Source organism: Vanessa tameamea, chromosome 10, assembly GCF_037043105.1.
Source record: "Vanessa tameamea isolate UH-Manoa-2023 chromosome 10, ilVanTame1 primary haplotype, whole genome shotgun sequence".
Lineage (NCBI taxonomy): Eukaryota > Metazoa > Arthropoda > Insecta > Lepidoptera > Nymphalidae > Vanessa > Vanessa tameamea.
The window spans coordinates 6,237,647-6,255,946 of NC_087318.1; the positions used below are offsets into that span (position 1 = coordinate 6,237,647).

At 31.2% G+C, this 18,300-nt stretch overlaps 1 protein-coding gene across 1 annotated transcript in view; it reads left to right on the top strand.

Moving 5' to 3' along the window:
- The first annotated feature begins 376 nt into the window (after nucleotides 1–376).
- LOC113392034 (neural cell adhesion molecule 2-like) overlaps nucleotides 377–18,300 on the top strand; it is a 108,317-nt gene continuing 90,393 nt past the window's right edge. The window contains exon 1 of the mRNA XM_026628244.2: nucleotides 377–575. Within this exon, the coding sequence (XP_026484029.2) occupies nucleotides 530–575 (46 nt within the window). The 5' untranslated portion in view covers nucleotides 377–529. The remainder of the gene's footprint in view (nucleotides 576–18,300) is intronic.

Genomic DNA, 18,300 nt, shown 5'->3' on the forward strand with positions numbered 1-18,300 from the left:
TATAAATTATTGTACTAATTTTGAAAGTATGTCTGCAATTTATTTATATTTTAGGTTGTAGTTGTGTAGGTTTAGTCGCAATTTAAGCATTTTTGGTAAAATTACAGTCCAATCTTGTTTTTTTATTTTATTTTTTAAAGTAAGAACTGCACTCTATAAACAACGTCAAATGATATATTTAATTAAGTTAAAATATTTAATATTACAATCAAATAAAAATTAATAAAAAATATATAATCTGTTTGTATATATTAGTAACTATCGGATTCATGAAGTTCCAAATATGCACTTAAAATAAACTCGCGAGTTTAATTTCCTTTTAGCTCCTGTTATCGTTGTGCGCATGCGTGTCAGAGGTTGAGCAGAAGAGCTGTGTGACCACGGTAGTTCCATTAACGCATTCACAGTCGAGTGCCGCACGGGACACAGGAATCTCCAAAAAGTTTTTCATAAGGAAGCGCGCGCTTTGTAACATATCCTTTGACGCAGTTCGGGTGTTTTCATGTCAGTAGTTGTGTAAATCGTGAAAATGAAGTGGGCTGCTTCGTTGTTATTCGTCAATTTATTATCTACGGGTAAGTTTATTGGTTAAAATATTTTTTTTCAGCGTTTAAATATATAAGTTTTAATCTTTCATTTTGTTCAAAAGTAGAGAACCAAAAGTATCTGAAATTACATATTTCTGTCACGAGAAAAGTTTTCCGATTCTGGAAACCGATATCTACTGACTTAATGAGGGCTTTTATTAAAACTCTATCTGCGATGTGGTCTGACCTTCGCCTATGAAATGGCGCTTATGAAATACATTCTTTCATTAATTAAAAGTTATAGCTTCACTTTGAATTTTCTTTTTTTAACTTTAATTATACTGTATTTTGAGTTTGACTGGAAAAGAAAAAATACCATTATTGTTTAGAGTTTGTACTTTTATGTATCACCAAAAAATATTTCTTTGACTTAAAAAAGATATATGTGGCCAATTATGATATCAAATTTTATAATATTTTTTACTATTAACGCAAAATGAATCAGATTTTTCATCATTGAAATCATACATGAAACTTAGTATTTGCAAGAGATATTGTTGATCAAAGATCAGATTAAAAATAGTTTTTTCCATTATTCCGTTTAATTGGCAGGTCAGTCGGTATGTCAATTATAGTTCATTCAACTAATGAGGTTACGCACCAATAAAATATCTCATGAATGACGCGGCCGTTGTTAACATTACAAATTACTATAGGGTCAGAGGAAATTGCCCACAATTCATATAAACACCTATGTACGTCTGTATTGGTATTCAAATAAAACCACGCGTACATTATAAGTGTATATTTTATTGTAAATTATTACATTCATTCATTTATTTAAAAGGTAATTTTAAAAAAGAGGATCTCTTCGAAATTTAATGTGTTTTTAATTAGATTTTGATATAGGTATCATTGATAAAACTACTTATTTTAAGATGATAAATGATTTGCACAAATAATTACGTGATATAATGATTTGTGAAAATCGTGCTTTTTGATCCACGAATCGAAATTAGAAAAAGTATATTTAATGCTTTGTACTGTATGAATGATTTTATTTATACAAGAGAAGTATCAAAACGAAAATTATCTGTCTAATAAATCCGTCTACATTTAGAATATTTTAAAGCAACGATCAACGATTTAGGTACAAATAAAAATTTATATATTTTATATTAACGTTTAAACTATTTATTTTCAAAGTATACTACCATAGTCACAATACTTTTTTTTTATAGATATTACTTATAAGACTATTTATTGGAGTTAAACGCAAATATATTTGAAAACAAAAATTAATTTTATCATCATTCAAACATTCGTATCATTAAAAAGACACCATGAGCATAACTCTTTACAATCTGACGTATTTGGTTTATATTTGTAGATGTGTAGTAATTAAGTATGTGTTTATATACATACTTATATAAGTTAGGTATATAAAAAGTATTAGATAATCAATTATTAAAGCCTATAAAGAGACGACTGTATATGATCCGAATGACTGATTTTATAGGGTAATAATATTTTTTGTAGCATGGGGACACATATAGGCCATTCTAGTAAATTAGAAATGGCGTAGCTTTTAATAGTAACTTATACGTATATGTATAATTGTGTTCGTGTATTCTTGTATCCTTTTAAATACTTATACGTATAAAGATTAATGATCTTGACTTTATTAGTTCTGTTTTTAAATATTATCGGAATATCTTTAAGTTATATTACTGTGAAATATATCATTGACATTTTGCTCCATTTCATTTATAATATGATAAGCTTTAATATTTAGTTCTGTATATAGGTACATATAAAGATATGGAAGGAAATAAAGGTTGAAATGGACATTTAAGCAGCTTTTGTAATAGAAGATAATATATCATAACTAGTAGTTTACCGCTAGTCGTAAAGAGGGAGTGGTGGCCGAGCCCTGGAGGGACGATGACCTATTTGAGTACAATTATCAATGCAATAAATATAACTAACATTTTTAGGTGTCATATGCTCTGGAGATGCGTGAGGTTATTTGTAAATTAAGTATCTTCGCTTCCATCTGCTGATAATCATTAACTCTAATTAAGATGTCACTGAGGCCAGATTGGTATCTCCTCGTGAAATAATCGGTATTTGAATGAATTTTAACAAACGTGCTATTTGACCACATAAAAATTATATCTGAATGATTCATAGGTGAACAATAAATTTCGTTCGTATTTTATAGTTTTATTAACCCTAAAGAAGATATAAGATATCATAATAATAATCATTAGACAATATTATTGTACTTAAATATGAAATAAAAAATTATTATAATACGACAAAGTTAAAAATAAACTTCCGCAATAACACAACGATAAACTATCATACTAACTTGCACGCCTTTTTTGATAGGTCAATAAATTTCCCGAAATATAAAGGCAAAAATCCATTCTGCACACAATATATCGGGGTTATTGGTTATAGCATATTTCCCGGCACAGCCGATGCTCACGCAGCGGTCTACTCAAATCGAATTCATTCCAATACCAACGGGGCTAATTGGTGACGTAGTGACGTATATTGAATGTTGCATATTGTCTCTGGGAAATGAAATTTCAAAAGCATATCTATCAATAATGTTAACGAATTTTTCGCTTTTGCTCTCGTTTAGAAATATTATTCTTTTTTATTAATTTTTTGAATTTAGAATTACATTTTCATATAAATACAGAATGTTTTTTTTTTAACATTCATATGTAACAGAGGTATTATTTCCAATACAGTATTATTGAATTAATATGTTCTGTATTCTTCTAGCATCAATAGTCTGTATGTTATTTTATTCAATAAATAGAGCTTACATTTCATCCAGAACTTCACATAAATTTAGTGTCAATGAGCACACATGTTTTGGTAAGCATTATTATATTGTTGTCTAGCATTTATATTAACTCATTTATGTTTGTCGATATATAATTTGAATTTATTTACTCAATGAAGCGCGTCCTCGAAGTTTATTTTTTTTTTATAAAAAAAAAGTCTTACAAAGTTTTTCTAATTAGATTATTTTGCTGACTGTACTCCTACAATTAGTAGTGTGACGCACATTAAGACATCTTATAGGTACGAGCGACACTCATCCTAATACACGCTGATAATAATAATTGAATGTGGAGGGGCGCGCCTTGTGAATTTATCTAAAATTGTTTTGTGTGTCAAATAAATCATAAATTACGAATGAGTTTTGAAATTTGAATTCCAAATTTAAAATCATACAAGACACAGTTATATTTTCATTTTTTTGCTTTATTATAATTAGAAGATTAAATGAAAATTATATTTGATCACTGTAATGAATTTTTCTCTTTGTATAATCTTATTGCCAAAAATAATATAATTTTTCTATAACGTTCAATGAATAAATGGAAGCAAATAGTCTGGAACAATTGAAAAACAGAACCAATATTATTGAAATTTTAATAAAATACAAGTCAATATTATAAACTTGTACCATTTTATAATCGAAATAAACTAAATCGTGCATTAATCGCATAGTCGAGATTAAATTCATTATCAACTAGTGTGCATACGAAGTGGAGACGACTGGATGTATTTTCTTAGCATCTATACTCACAAGATTGTGGTAAGCTTTAAAAATCAATGTTTACTTTATGCTGATTTTTGTAGTCTGTGATTGTATTATTATTTATACTATAATAGTTTTATGGGTTACTCGTCAGATGTTACGTATAAAAAAGTAACTGGTAATGTTCTTCGAGTTCAAGCTGGTTGATATGAATCAAGGTTTTTCAAATTGCGTTCAAAGGTTTGGCAATGAAATAGTAAAAGTCAGACAGAGAGAGTTATTTTCGCATTTATAATAAAATAATAGATATTTGATCGTTATACATCAGTGTGAGCTTTATTGGGGTTATCTAAGACAACCTGATTAACACACGAAGCCAAAAATCTTAATCCAATTAATGAATTACTTTCTAAATATCACGCGAAGCATAAAATCTGGTAAATGCAATTTAAATAACAACGATAATAATGTTGACGTGTAGCTGTTTGTACATCTCTAACGTAATTGCAAAAAAATGAATGCGCTTTGAGAAACTATTTTGCTATAACAAACATAAAAAATTAAAATATTAGTTGACTAATTTCATAAACGATTTAATATAAATATTACATTTTGTTTTTTTTAACATCATTTATTTTAGCTACCTTTGGCAATATTTTGTAAATAATTATATTAAATGAATGACATGTTAATCATTCATATGATAGATACTTATATCCATTATAAGTATCCTAAAAGTAGTAGTATAATCGAGATTTATAAATTGTCCGTAAAAATAGACTTTTACTACGTGCGCATTTAAACGACAAAAAAATTTAAACGACAAAAAAAACGCGCGGTGTTATTTCACAGTGTGTATTTGGCCTAAGACCTTCTTTCAATGTCAAGTCATTAATTAACTTTCAACAAGAGCGTAAATTGCAAAACTAAGAGGCAATTGTCTTAGACATTTTAATTGCCTAATGATCATTACTTGTTGATCAATTGTTTGATCATTACGTTTTTAGTAACGGTGATGTTCTCGTATCTCGATAAGTACGGACAGTAATGCTTCTGCTATACAATTGATTAATAATACAGATTTGTTCTGTTATCAAAGAGAGAGTCAGAGAGTTTGGTGCAACATAGAACAATTTAGATCTCATGGCTCGCAATACATTGCCGATGTAGTGTGTGTGCCTAATGGCTCAAATAGCTTGTGTAAAATTGTCCAAATTCAAGCAATACAAACAATTTTGTGAATTATTTATTTATTGTAATGGAAGTTAGTGTTGAAAACACTTTAAAACGATACCGTTTGACCGATTACTATGAATATTGAAACTTACGTATATATTATTTTTTGAGATAGACTTACACCATACTATCATCTGTTTTGTAATTTTACTTAACACTTCAACTTTAATAAATCAATACTGATCAACACAGAGACACCTGAGAGATGTGCCATCATTGCGTATTAGTTAAAATTCAAGTACAATGTTATTTTATTTTTGGTTGATAAATATAATTCTACCTTAAGTTATATTTAATAGTGTTTAAATTGATAATTTTTATTTTTTGTGTCGGTATTTTTAAAATTCTCTGATTATATGTAACTAATTTGCTCGCTGCAAATTGAATAAATGAAGCATGCGACGCCGCTTGGACATAATGCCAGTTTGACCGCATGTGAGGCGACACATGCCTCGTACTGAAGGCATATCCTGCGATATCCGTGGTTTAACACAAAGCCATGATAATTTGTACAGGCAGGAGTCAGGGCCGGGATTAACCATAGGAATACGTATCTTGGAGCCCCTTTACCCTTTCCCGATTTCTTTATATGTATGTTTCAACTATATTATGAAGGTGCCATATCTTCACCGTATTTAATTGAAAAAAATATTTATAAACAATAAAAAAAAATTAACTTGCTTACATATGGAGCTGCCTCCACACAAGTGATGGATGTATGGATAATAATAGTGTACCGTGTAGTCTACCGTGTTTTATTAGTCATGTACACATATTTGAATGTTATGCAATAAATATAATGAATTTATTCTGAAGTAGTGCTTTGCGCAGGCCCGTGAGGGTACGTATCACCTTTTAATCATATATTCGACCACCATCAGCAACACTTAATGTTGTGTTCCGGTTTGAACTATAGGCACAAAAGAAATAACGTCTTAGTGCCTAAGGTCGATGTTGCATTGTTGTAAGTAATCCTTAATATATCTTATGGTGCTTATATCTATGGGTGATGGTGACCACTTACCATCAGGTAGTCCATTTGCTCGTCCGCCTATTTTATAAAATAGTTGGAAAAAATTGCATCGCAAATAACCAATAGTTGTTTCCTAACTTGTTATAAAAAAAAGTAGTTTCAATTCGTGTGTCTATTTTTTAAACCTACAATTTGATCTAAGGCTTAGTCAGCATTAGCCATGTAGGCGTATGAAACCATTATTTTTTATAAAACACCGTCATTGTCCGTCAATCAACCGGTCAGTTCAGCCTTTTGTACAACTTAATTACAAAAACCTCTTAAATGAGGTAATAAACGAATTTATTTTATACTATTTATAGACACAGTAAAATACAAATATAATAAAATTACAAATAACACTATAATAGCTTCGCGAGCTTTTTCGAATAATTGTTAAATAAATAAATAAACAGGTAACACAACGTGCTGCCTGATTTATTTATTTAATCACTAGTTACTAATTAATGACTTTTATAATCACTTGCTTTTCAAGACTTATTATTACTCTGTTACTGTAAGTTATTTATGTAATATATTTTGATCTCGTATTCAGTGTACAGGTGCACAACAGAAATACAAAAGGATACCGCTTTATTCCCTGGATATCTCACTTTTATCTTACGTATTGCTTCGTCTGTCTGAAACAACCGTGAAAAAGTACTTTGTACAATTTTCCACCGGGGTCGGACGGCGAACAAATTAAATACAAAACGTAAGTCAAAAACAACTCGCGTTCGTGATTTATTTGAAATGAAACAGGTGGAAAATATACGTATACGAATAGCAGTGAAAATTCTTAATGAGTATCATTTTTTTTTAATTCGTATGAAAAAAAAAATTAACTATCATCAGAGCTCTGGGCTTGATAATGACGACCTAGTAAATTTTGACTACGGTCGAACTATTAAAGGATAATAGACGGCAAGACATATTATAGCACACAAGTTTGTACGCGAACGCAAGTGCAATTTTTAATTTATTTATTATCATTAACTAATGAGACAGAATAGCACGATCGGAAAGGACAAACATTCCAAGGCACGTGAATCGAAGCACTCAATAGAATCATTTCCAAACTCTAGGCATTTTATTAGACCGAATCTCAGAATTTAGAACCACTAAGTCAACGGAGCAGGTCGTTTTGTGTTTAAGTACGTACTCGTGCACAATACGAGTAGTAATGCTTATGCCATCCTTGGCTCTATAGACATTAACACTCAGGTAAATTATATCGACACTTCATGGCATACGAAACAATTGATCAAATATTAATTAAATTTTGTAAGGTATTTTTGTAATAAAAAAAAAAGATTAATCTCTATTGATTTCAATAGTGATATGGGCTCTAGCCTTTGTGGCGTGGACAAATAAAATCGCTCGTTATCAGATATAGACTATAACGGTGTACGTACAGTCATATTCCAAATATTGAATATTTTTAAATAATATTTCGCGATAATTGAAATATGTCTGGTTATCATATTAATCAATTTCATCAAACTGTATTTGTTTCATGATATGGAATACGAACGATTTTACGCGAAATTTTTTGCTTCATCATTAAAAACTATTTGTTCTGGTTTTTGAAGGTTTATTTAAAATTAAAATTCCCAGAATCTAAAATATCCAGTGCTTAATTAGGAAACAAGAATTTTAACAAAAATTTGGGGCTAAAATCGATACAAGCAACACTGAGATTTCATTTATTTTATTTGTCTTTATAATTCATCTCTAACTCCGTGAATATCATTAAAGAACATCAGACAGATATCGACAAACCTGCATGTGGCGAATGAAATCAAATCACATCGTGGCATCGTGGAATAAGCTCTAAATCTTATATATTAAAAGCGTAAGCGTTTTCTTAGTGGTAGGGCTTTGGGCAAGATCGTCTGGGTAGGTACCACCCACTCATCAGATATTCTACCGCCAAACAGCAGTACTCAATGTAGTGTTCCGGTTTGAAGGGTGAGTGAGTCAGTGTAACTACTTACACAAGGGACATAACATCTTAGTTCCCAAGGTTGGTGGCACATTGGTGATGTAAGGAATGGGAATGGTTAATATCTCTTACAGCGCCATTGTCTATGGGCGGTGATGACCACTTACCATCAGGTGGCCCATTTGCTCGACCGCCTACCTATATCATAAATTTATTTATGATCTATGATGTAGGATTTATAAACTGTTATGATATCTGTACATTCTATAACTTCTAAGCAGGCTATTAATTTTTATTTATGTAAAATAAATCATGAAGATTCTACATCTACATCTGTCAGAAATAAGACAAGCACCCACTTAAACGAACAATATTCACAAAAGTGGAAAGGCAAGAAGGTCTCATCACTTGTAAATGAGGGTTCAATCGATTTGAAATACGGTCGTTGAATATCCTTGTACCTCCAGTTAGAATAACCTCAACATTATTTTTTCTTAATTATTTTACGTATACAAAAATTTTTGTACGACTAAAAAATAATGATATCGTTGTAAAATTAAATTACATTCAGTTTCATTTATATTTTTGAAATATAAGATAACACCTTATTAATTAATAACTTAATTAGTAGCTATTTTTAAGTGAAATATTGTGAAACATTTATACGAATTAAAGATTGGATAATATATACATTGGATATTTGTGGTAGGGCTTTGTGCAAGCCCGTATGGATAGGTATCACCCACTCATCAGATATTCTACCGCCAAACAACAGTACTAAATATTGTCGTCTTCCGGTTTGAATGGTGAGTAAGCCAGTGTAACTACAGGCACAAAAGACTTAACATCTTAGTTCCCAAAGTTGGTGGCGTATTGGTGATGTAAGGAATGGTTAATATTTCTTACAGCGCCATTGTTTATGGGCGGTAGTGACCACTTACTATCAGGTGGCCCATTTGCTCGTCCGCCTACCTATATCATAAAAATATAATTACGTAAAGCATATATTTTTTTAAATTATCGTAATAACATTTTTATAATGCTTTTTTTGTTGAATTGCAATTTGAATATAAATTTTCGGAATGAGATTTCTCGATTCAATCAATAAGAAAATAAAGAATTATCTTATCTAAAATGGCTTAATCGTATTAATAAACTATTTTTCTTGTTATCAAAATACTTCGATAAATAAACAGATAAACGTTCATTGAAATAATGTCGTAGACAAATATGTTTTTCTTCTAACATCTGAAATCTGACAACGAATCGTACCATGTATATACTATGTATGCTAACCTTTTAATTATGTATGTAGATAATAGATTTTTAAATAAAAAAATATGAAATTTGACATGTGGCACAAAAAAAATCACAATGATTCGACAGTTTTATTTAAAAACTAGCTGTGCCCGCGACTTCGTGCGCGTTTGAATTTAATAAAACAGCGTGACTTTATTATTATTTTACATATATTTCTAAAATAAAAGTAAGTAAGCCTAAGTTACTCCTTATTACATCAGCTATCTGTCAGTGAAAGTCCCGTCAAAATTGGTCCAGCCGTTCCAGAGATTAGCCGGAACAAACAGACAGACAGACAACAATTGTAAAAAAAATGTTATTTAGGTATATGTACCGTGTATACCATGTATACATATGCATTTAGTAAAATGCGGTTATTTTAATATTACAAACAGACGGAGTGTCTGTTTATTATATGTATAGATGACTGATAAAAGATACTATCGTGATATTGACGTTACATTCGTAACGCGCGTGAAACATAACGATCTCACCTAAAAATGATCGGTAAGTGCGTCGTACATAATATTCATCATAACATCATAAGTATAGTTAACATTTAATATCAAAGCGATTACTGTATACGCTCGTTTCATATTGTAAGTCTCGTAACGTTATATCCATTTAGATATCAGAAACCGACTGGTTCTACCCAGCCCTCCTGCTCTATATACATCTAAGACTCCGGGATGCACCGCGTAAATTTTGGCTCGTGTTATAATATAATATATTAATATAGAAGCACGAAGAACATATACAATATGTTGCACAATTGTAATAAGCAACAACACGATTGCAGTTTGTTTCGGAAACAAGTAGCTAAAGTGGTTTATAAAGTACGTTTATTGCAGTCGGTATGTAATTATTGTTAGATTTCTTATATCAGTTAAAACTTCACTGAAGAATCGCTTCGAAACAGACATAAGATCACATAATACAAAAATAAACTTGTAATGGTAACACATTAACGATGCGTGCTTCAAACTTTGAATTCTTTCAAATATCATTCGGTATATTATAATATATTACGATAAGTGATGTCGAATACATGAGCTAACTTTATCGGCTCGTGGATAGATTACAAAGAGTTTCAGATTCACACATGTTGCAATATTCGAGGCGCCAGATGTCACGCCCATTGAAAACAATAAAAACATTTCGGTACGATTTACATTTTATATCCAATCGCACAAAAATATAAAAATAGAACGAAGAGTATTATAATTTCAACAGATTACTAGCACTGACTGATTTTGAAATAAAACTATTATTTCTTTTCTACTATAGGTAAGCATAAAGATTATGGTAGCATACCCAATGTAGCTTCGAATATTGGACCAAGTACTTGTACATGCATGGGCTATGAATAAATTTATGATTTTTCATATGAGGTAAGAGTCTGTAAATTTCCACTATTGGACAAATACTGTAGCCTGTCGTTAAGAGAGTTTGGCTGCACCAGATAGAATTGCAACTGACACGTGCAGGTTTTCTTCACCATCGAGCACGAGATGAATTAAACACCCATTCAGAAAATGGACATTGTACATACAGCTGACCTCGCTCCTACTTGATCCGCTATCTTTCTTTGAGATCCACGTGTTATATTCGCTTGGGACCTTAGTTTAAAGCTTTCTATATTCTTAGTTAAAATTATTTTATATACATAGTTTCCACCTAGATGTCTGAAAAACCATAACAGATTTTTAAAGCATTTTCTGTCTCGAACAACCACTCTTTGGAACCAGTTTTCGCAGGCGGTTTTTCTAAACCGATACGGTATGGAAACTTTCAAGAAAAGAACCTACACATTTCTTAAAGTCCGACAACGCATCTGCAAGCCTCGGTGTTGCGTATGTCCTTGGGCCTCCTGCTCGTTTGCTACCTATATAATTAAAAACAAAAATGAATGCCTAATGAAATGGCAGGGTATTGAAAAAGCAGACTGACTGATTGTAGGTGAATGCTCAAAATCGAATATTAGATTGTAACATTACAAGCGAATGCTCGTCGGTCAGTGCAGTACTGTAACGAAATGCTCAAAACAAAATCTTAGATTGATACATTACAGGCAAATGCTCGCGGTGAACCACGCTTACACAGCTACAATTTGTAACCACTAACTATAAATTGAGTTTATCCAGTCATTTTATTTAGAGAGCTATTTGAATTTATACCAGGACAGACAGCGATATAAAAATAACGAATATTTGATCTAACAAGTTAAGAAACATATAATATGAGAGGGAGTACGCAGTTAACTTTATGGTTTCGGTTCCAACTTGTACGTATTCACACTATAGCAAATAATATGGCGACATATGTTTACTTTGAAATTAGTTTTCGTTAGTTTCTGTGTATTCATCAGCTCATGAAATTATATTACTAAGTCACGTATCAACCTTTGAAGTGAGTATAATATTATGTTTATAGTTAAATGATACATAAAATCATCGTCGTTAAATTTTAAATACCGTTATATTATAATCTGATTCGCAAGATTGTCTATTGAAAAACAATGCGTTAAATTTTAAGCAGTATAATTATATCTATCGCAGTAATTGTTTCCACCATTTCATTATCTCATAAATAAACATAAATAAAGTAACATTTTAAATGTGAAAATAATTCTGTCATTTTATTTGTTCATCACGACTAAGCCACTGAACCGATAATAATTAAATTTTAAATACGAATATACTGGGTCATGTTTAAGGGCATACGCATAAAAATTATGAGTCATACGTGAAAATATTGTTCCGAAACGCAGGAACAGTGGAGAAGTACTATTTGTATTATATATGTATATATTAAAATGTCCCAGATTCACACGAGTCAATTGCTTATCAATAACTAATTAGCCAAACCACCTATTAAACACGGAGTGCACCTAATTACCTAAACCATTAATTTCGATAGTCTAATTGCTGGGCTGACGACCGTCATAGAAACAATAATTATTGATTTGAGTGCTATATTGCTGCCTGCACGTTGCAGATACGCTTATCAAGAGAATAGTGGAGCTATGAATAAGGGAATAATTTACAGCCATCGCACGCTCAGTAATCAATTACGAATTATTTTCAAAATGAAATAATGAGTAAAAATTATATAGCAGTAAGTATAAGTTATAAGTGTTTAAGCCTACGTTTTGAATACCTAAAATCATTGGTCCTGTTGGACATTTATACGGTTTCGGTGAATTTACTATTTCATTAGATTATTAAAGTGCCGAAAGAGCCGATATGGCCCAGTGGTTAGAACGCGTGCATCTTAACCGATGATTTCGGGTTCAAACCCAGGCAAGCACCACTGAATTTTCATGTGCTAAATTTGTGTTTATAATTCATCTCGTGCTCCGATGTGAAGGAAAACATCGTGAGGAAACCTGCATGTGTCTAATTTGAACGAAATTCTGCCACATGTGTATTCCACCAACCCGCATTGGAACAGCGTGGTGGAATATGCTCCAAACCTTCTCCTCAAAGGGAGAGGAAGCCTTAGCCCCAGCAGTGGGAAATTTACAGGCTGCTAATGTAAAATGAAAGTGCAAAAGTGTGTGCTCACAAACTAGTGCACTCTTTCGAGAATAGCTAACGCGGCCGAAATCGGCGGTAAAGTACAATATCATTATATTGTTTATATATATACAGACTTAAAATAAATCGTCTTTGTAAAGGCAAAAATAAGCTTTTACCCGAGGGTTTTTTCAATAATGATAAATTTAAGTATTGGTTGGTCGTATTGGTTCGACCGAACCCTCTGCCAGAATTCTACTAATACATCTTAGCGCTCATCCCCCGTATTTTTTGCCTTTATTAAAATATCTTTTAAAACCACGTGACGGGTCGAAATTACAAAATGTAAACCGCGTTTTCTATTAAGAGAAAACAGATAAAATGAATATGTCATTTATTACAATAAGGATTATAATCTAAACATATAATAAAATTGGAGTGTCTGTTTGTGAATATTCAAATAACCCATTTTTACTAAATGCATATGTATGTATACACGGTACATATACCAAAATAACATTGTCTGTCTGTCTGTCTGTCTATTTGTTCCGACTAATCTCTCGAACGGCTGAACCGATTTCGACGGGACTTTCACTGGCAGTTAGCGGATGTAATAAGGAGTAACTTAGAGTACTTTTATTTTAGAATTATATATAGAATAAAAATAAAATCACGCTACAATATCCAAATAACTTAAATTCAAACAACGCGCACGAAGTCGCGGGCGCAGCTAGTGTATATGCATTCCTTTTATTTATAAAATAGATATTTAGGCTATGGTGGAGTTTTTTGCAATAAAATGTTAGTGTAGTATAGTTTTGGTAAAGTTGCTTGAAAACGCCACGAAAAATATAATATTATGACTATTTGTGATTCGCCCACTTCGCTGACATTAAATAAACCAGAGAAAAGGGGGAAATATTAATCAACCATCTAAGGACGATTCCGTACGAGTAATACTTGTAGTCGTTTTCACGTGATTGATGCACAAAAAGTCATGAAATATATGTTTACTATGTCTTTATTACTGGCAATAAGTAAGTTTTCGAGAACAGTTAGAAACAATAACATTTATTTAAAATAACTTTTTGTTATTTTTACTATAACTATTTGTATTTTGAATATACTGTTTTAATTCAAGCTTTATTAGTTTCAAGTAGGTACTGAAAATAAACCCGTGTGAGTTGTGAGAAGTCACGTACTCTGTAATTTTATATTCCATTCATCACAGTCCAACGGCGCTATATGCATAAGAATAAATTTAAATGAATAATTAAAAAAAAAATACAACATAACCTTATATTTTATGTACATGTGTATAGACTCCTTTTAAATTATAATAAAACATTTTTTTTTGAAAGAATCGTATTATCGCCTCATGATAATTCAGGAATCCTAATATTTCTTAACTTAAACAAAACCTTTCGCAATAATACTTGATATTTCTCTAATGCACTAAGACGTTTAACAATGGTGTACTTTTTAACTTACAAAGTATTTTTCCTGACAACTTTTTCAATTAATTTAAGAGTATACCAAAAGACCGACCAAGGAACCCAGTACAAGATGTACAACAAAAGGTTCTTTTAAAAGTAATTAATCCGTGAACAACTTTATGAAAATGTTAAGTGAGTTTTTAAAGATATAACAATGTACATATATGTTTTTTTTTTACATCAATAAATCACAAAACTATCAAACGAAACGATAAAACGCTTGAAATACCTACTCTATAAATATGAATGCTTATTTCGTTCGTAGTCCTGTTGCTGGCACTTTTGTGAAGGTGTATATTATGTTATCATCATTGTAAAATATTATAATAGCATACAAGATTCAATTTAAGACAACTTGGTGGTAGGGCTTTGTGCAAGCTCACCTGGGAACATCACATCTAATCGTCACTTATTTTAGCGCTAAAAAAAAACCAGTATTGTTTTGTTCTGAAACTGGAGTTTTGAAAGCCAAATAAAGGGGACGTAACGTCTTAGTCCCCAGGTTGGTACTGCATTGGCAATTTAGACAATGGTTAATTTTTCTTAAAGGTCTAATTTCGATGGGCGGTGATGACCACTTATCATAATTTGGTCCATTTGTGAGTTCAACTGAGTGTTAATATAACTCTAGGTCAAGTTTACAACAACATAAGAAGTTTGTTGTAAATAATCTATTAAAATTAATTTAATAGGATGGAATAAATCCGGTGTATAATCTGATATCCAATGTCAGAATTGTATTAAGGCTCTTTGTCATTGACGTCATTTTGGATACAATTATCGTATTAGACCAAGCGCATTAATTCGAGACAAAGTTGTGTAATATAGTGTGGCAGTCTGCAAACAGTATTAGCGAAATCGATAGTTTATATTTTTATTTAAGCCAATGTAGACTAACAAAACAAACATTTAACGACCGCCGTGGTCGAGTAGTGTGTGCACCGGTTTTCTTGAGTACGCCAGTCCGGAGTCTCGGGTTCGATTCCCGGCCGAGTCGATGTAGAAAAAGTTCATGAGTTTTTTATGTTGTCTTGGGTCTGGGTGTTTGTGGTACCGTCGTTACTTCTGATTTTCCATAACGCAAGTGCTTTAGCTACTTACATTGGGATCAGAGTATTGTATGAGATGTTGTCCAATATTTATTTATTTATGAGACACTATAATACGCATCTTATACTTACATTTACGTTACAATACTAGTTACTGTACTGTTACCCGCGCACTTTGATGGGCGTTTTAAAATTCATCTAAAATTAGTTATTTATAATAATTATTATTATTATTATAAATGGAAGCCATACTTTTTTATTTTGAATATATTTATTGAACATATAAGATAATAAAATAATAATAATAAATAGTGTAAGTAATAAAATTAATAACAGGAGCACCAAATGACTCCGCCCCAACTGTCACTCGTTCAAAACCCGGAAGACGAAAGGCGAAATGTCGTGGTCCAGCTCCAACAGTTTCCATAAAAACACGTGGCATGTGTAATTTCGAAAATCTAAATACAAAAACAACAAAAAATAAAATTTATAAAGAAGTGTTGATCAGTGGAAGAATTTACTTCATCCGCGCGCGCAGAACGCCTTTGAAGAAGATAATCTGATCGCGTAATATAAAAATACGTACTTGGTGGAGCTGGATGATCATGCCAAGAACTTTAAGTTCATTACGAACCGTGATGATGTGAGTGTGGCCATTCATATTTCGGATGCTGAAACAAAAATAGGGGTAAATAAATAATCCACATGATGAAAAATAACTAATCAATTACATAAAGATAGAAATAATAATTCAAGAAAAAATTTACACATACGAATAAGGAGCATTTTTTGCCGATAAAAGGGAGGACGTCGCACGTTAGGCATGTTTTAAAATTATAATTTAAATTATACAATAAATTACAAAAGTAATGCCGAATCAATTATAATTTTTCACGAATGGCAGATAAACAGATATAATGTAAAAACAAAACCATTTATTAATATTATTAATATTGTATATTTATACAAAATTTATACAAAAGATACAGCGTTTTGATTTCTATTGAAAGGCAGTTTGAAAAACAATGCAGGCACATCAAAATAAACTTAATCAAATGAACCGAACAGACACATCAAAGAAGCAACGTATTTGGAGATTGGCTTTTAAAAAAAAACTATATTGAGCTATAATTAGATTCAATATTTTCAATTAAAGTTTATAATATATATCAATAGCTTATCCAACAAGCGTTGATCCTTCTGATATAAGTAAATATGTTTGCTTACAAAATAATATCTCATTTGTAGTATACATATATATTCATATTAAAGTTTGTGACTTGTGCAGGCGTTTTATGTTTGGTCTAAGCAAATACAATCTTGTTCGTAAATAATTCAAGTGGGTTCTAATTCGCATTCGTTTATGTAAATACTCTCATCCAAAGTTAGCTGTACTGTTTAATTCTGTTACGTTTTCTTATTTAAATGTAAATAGTATTTAGCGTTTACTTTACTCTGATAATGTTTTATTTATTTAACACTCTGTTATATACACTAGAGATAGACAACTTGAACAAAACAGATACAGTTGTATATAAAAATCACGCCTATCCCTATTAAGCGATTTCTTCCAGCCCTCTCATGAAGAAATTTGAGACAGTTAAAAGATAAATAAGTACAATTATAAAAAATCGAAGTGCAAAAATAGTTGTTTGTTTTTTTCTTAACGTAGATGGATTGTCACTGCACGTCACAGCTACATAGGGTATTATTTAAAATCTGCGTTGGGTTTTGGGACCCAACTTGGAAGCAGGGTACACCAATTTAGGCCCTGATTGCTTATTGCATCTCAAATCTCTTCGTTTTCTTCTCATTATTGTTGTGTTGTTTTTGTTTAAGATTGTATATTTTGTCTATTTTTTTCGTCAGGTTTGTTAATGCTTTTTTCTTTTCAATTGTGCCATGTCCTAAATAAACATTTCTTTTTCCCAGTTTCATTCTGAGTGTATCTAGTCAGTTATTCTATCGCTAAACATTAATGTCTGGTATTTGACTTATTCCGATTTGAAGTAAATGAGCCAGTGCTATTATAAACTCAATTAAACCTTGATGGCATCAATTACCGACGTAAGAAGTAGTTGATTATTTTTTACAGTACCAGTATTTTTGGACGACATCGATTATAATTCTTATAATATCTAATAAATAATTTGTTTGTACATCGCTAAATATATTACAATCATTGTTTTCTTTTGTTCTTGTTCAATTGTAACATTTTTTACATCATTTAGCATTTTTTTAAAAGTATTCTTTATAAATTATACGATGATTATTAATCATCTATTCTGTAGAAAAAGCAGTTAGTATATTATAATTAGTAGCTATGTAGAATATATTATGTGTACAAGTATGAACATAAACGCAGCTGCACTCTCGTTATCCGATTACGGCAATGCGACCTGACCGATTAGAGTTCAGGCTTTACATGGTAGGCGAGGCGCGAGAGTGTTAACACTAGCATCTGTCAAACTTCGATAGCTACTACTACTCGAAAAAAAAAACACAATAGGTAACGGCCTATTGTATTAATACTGAAGTAAGTCTTAACATTAACAAAAATACATGCGTTTTTTAGTAATAAGGCCTTTTGTTGTGCAACTGAGTATTTTTGTTATCTCTCCTGTAATATTTTTTTTTTTAGTTTGAAATA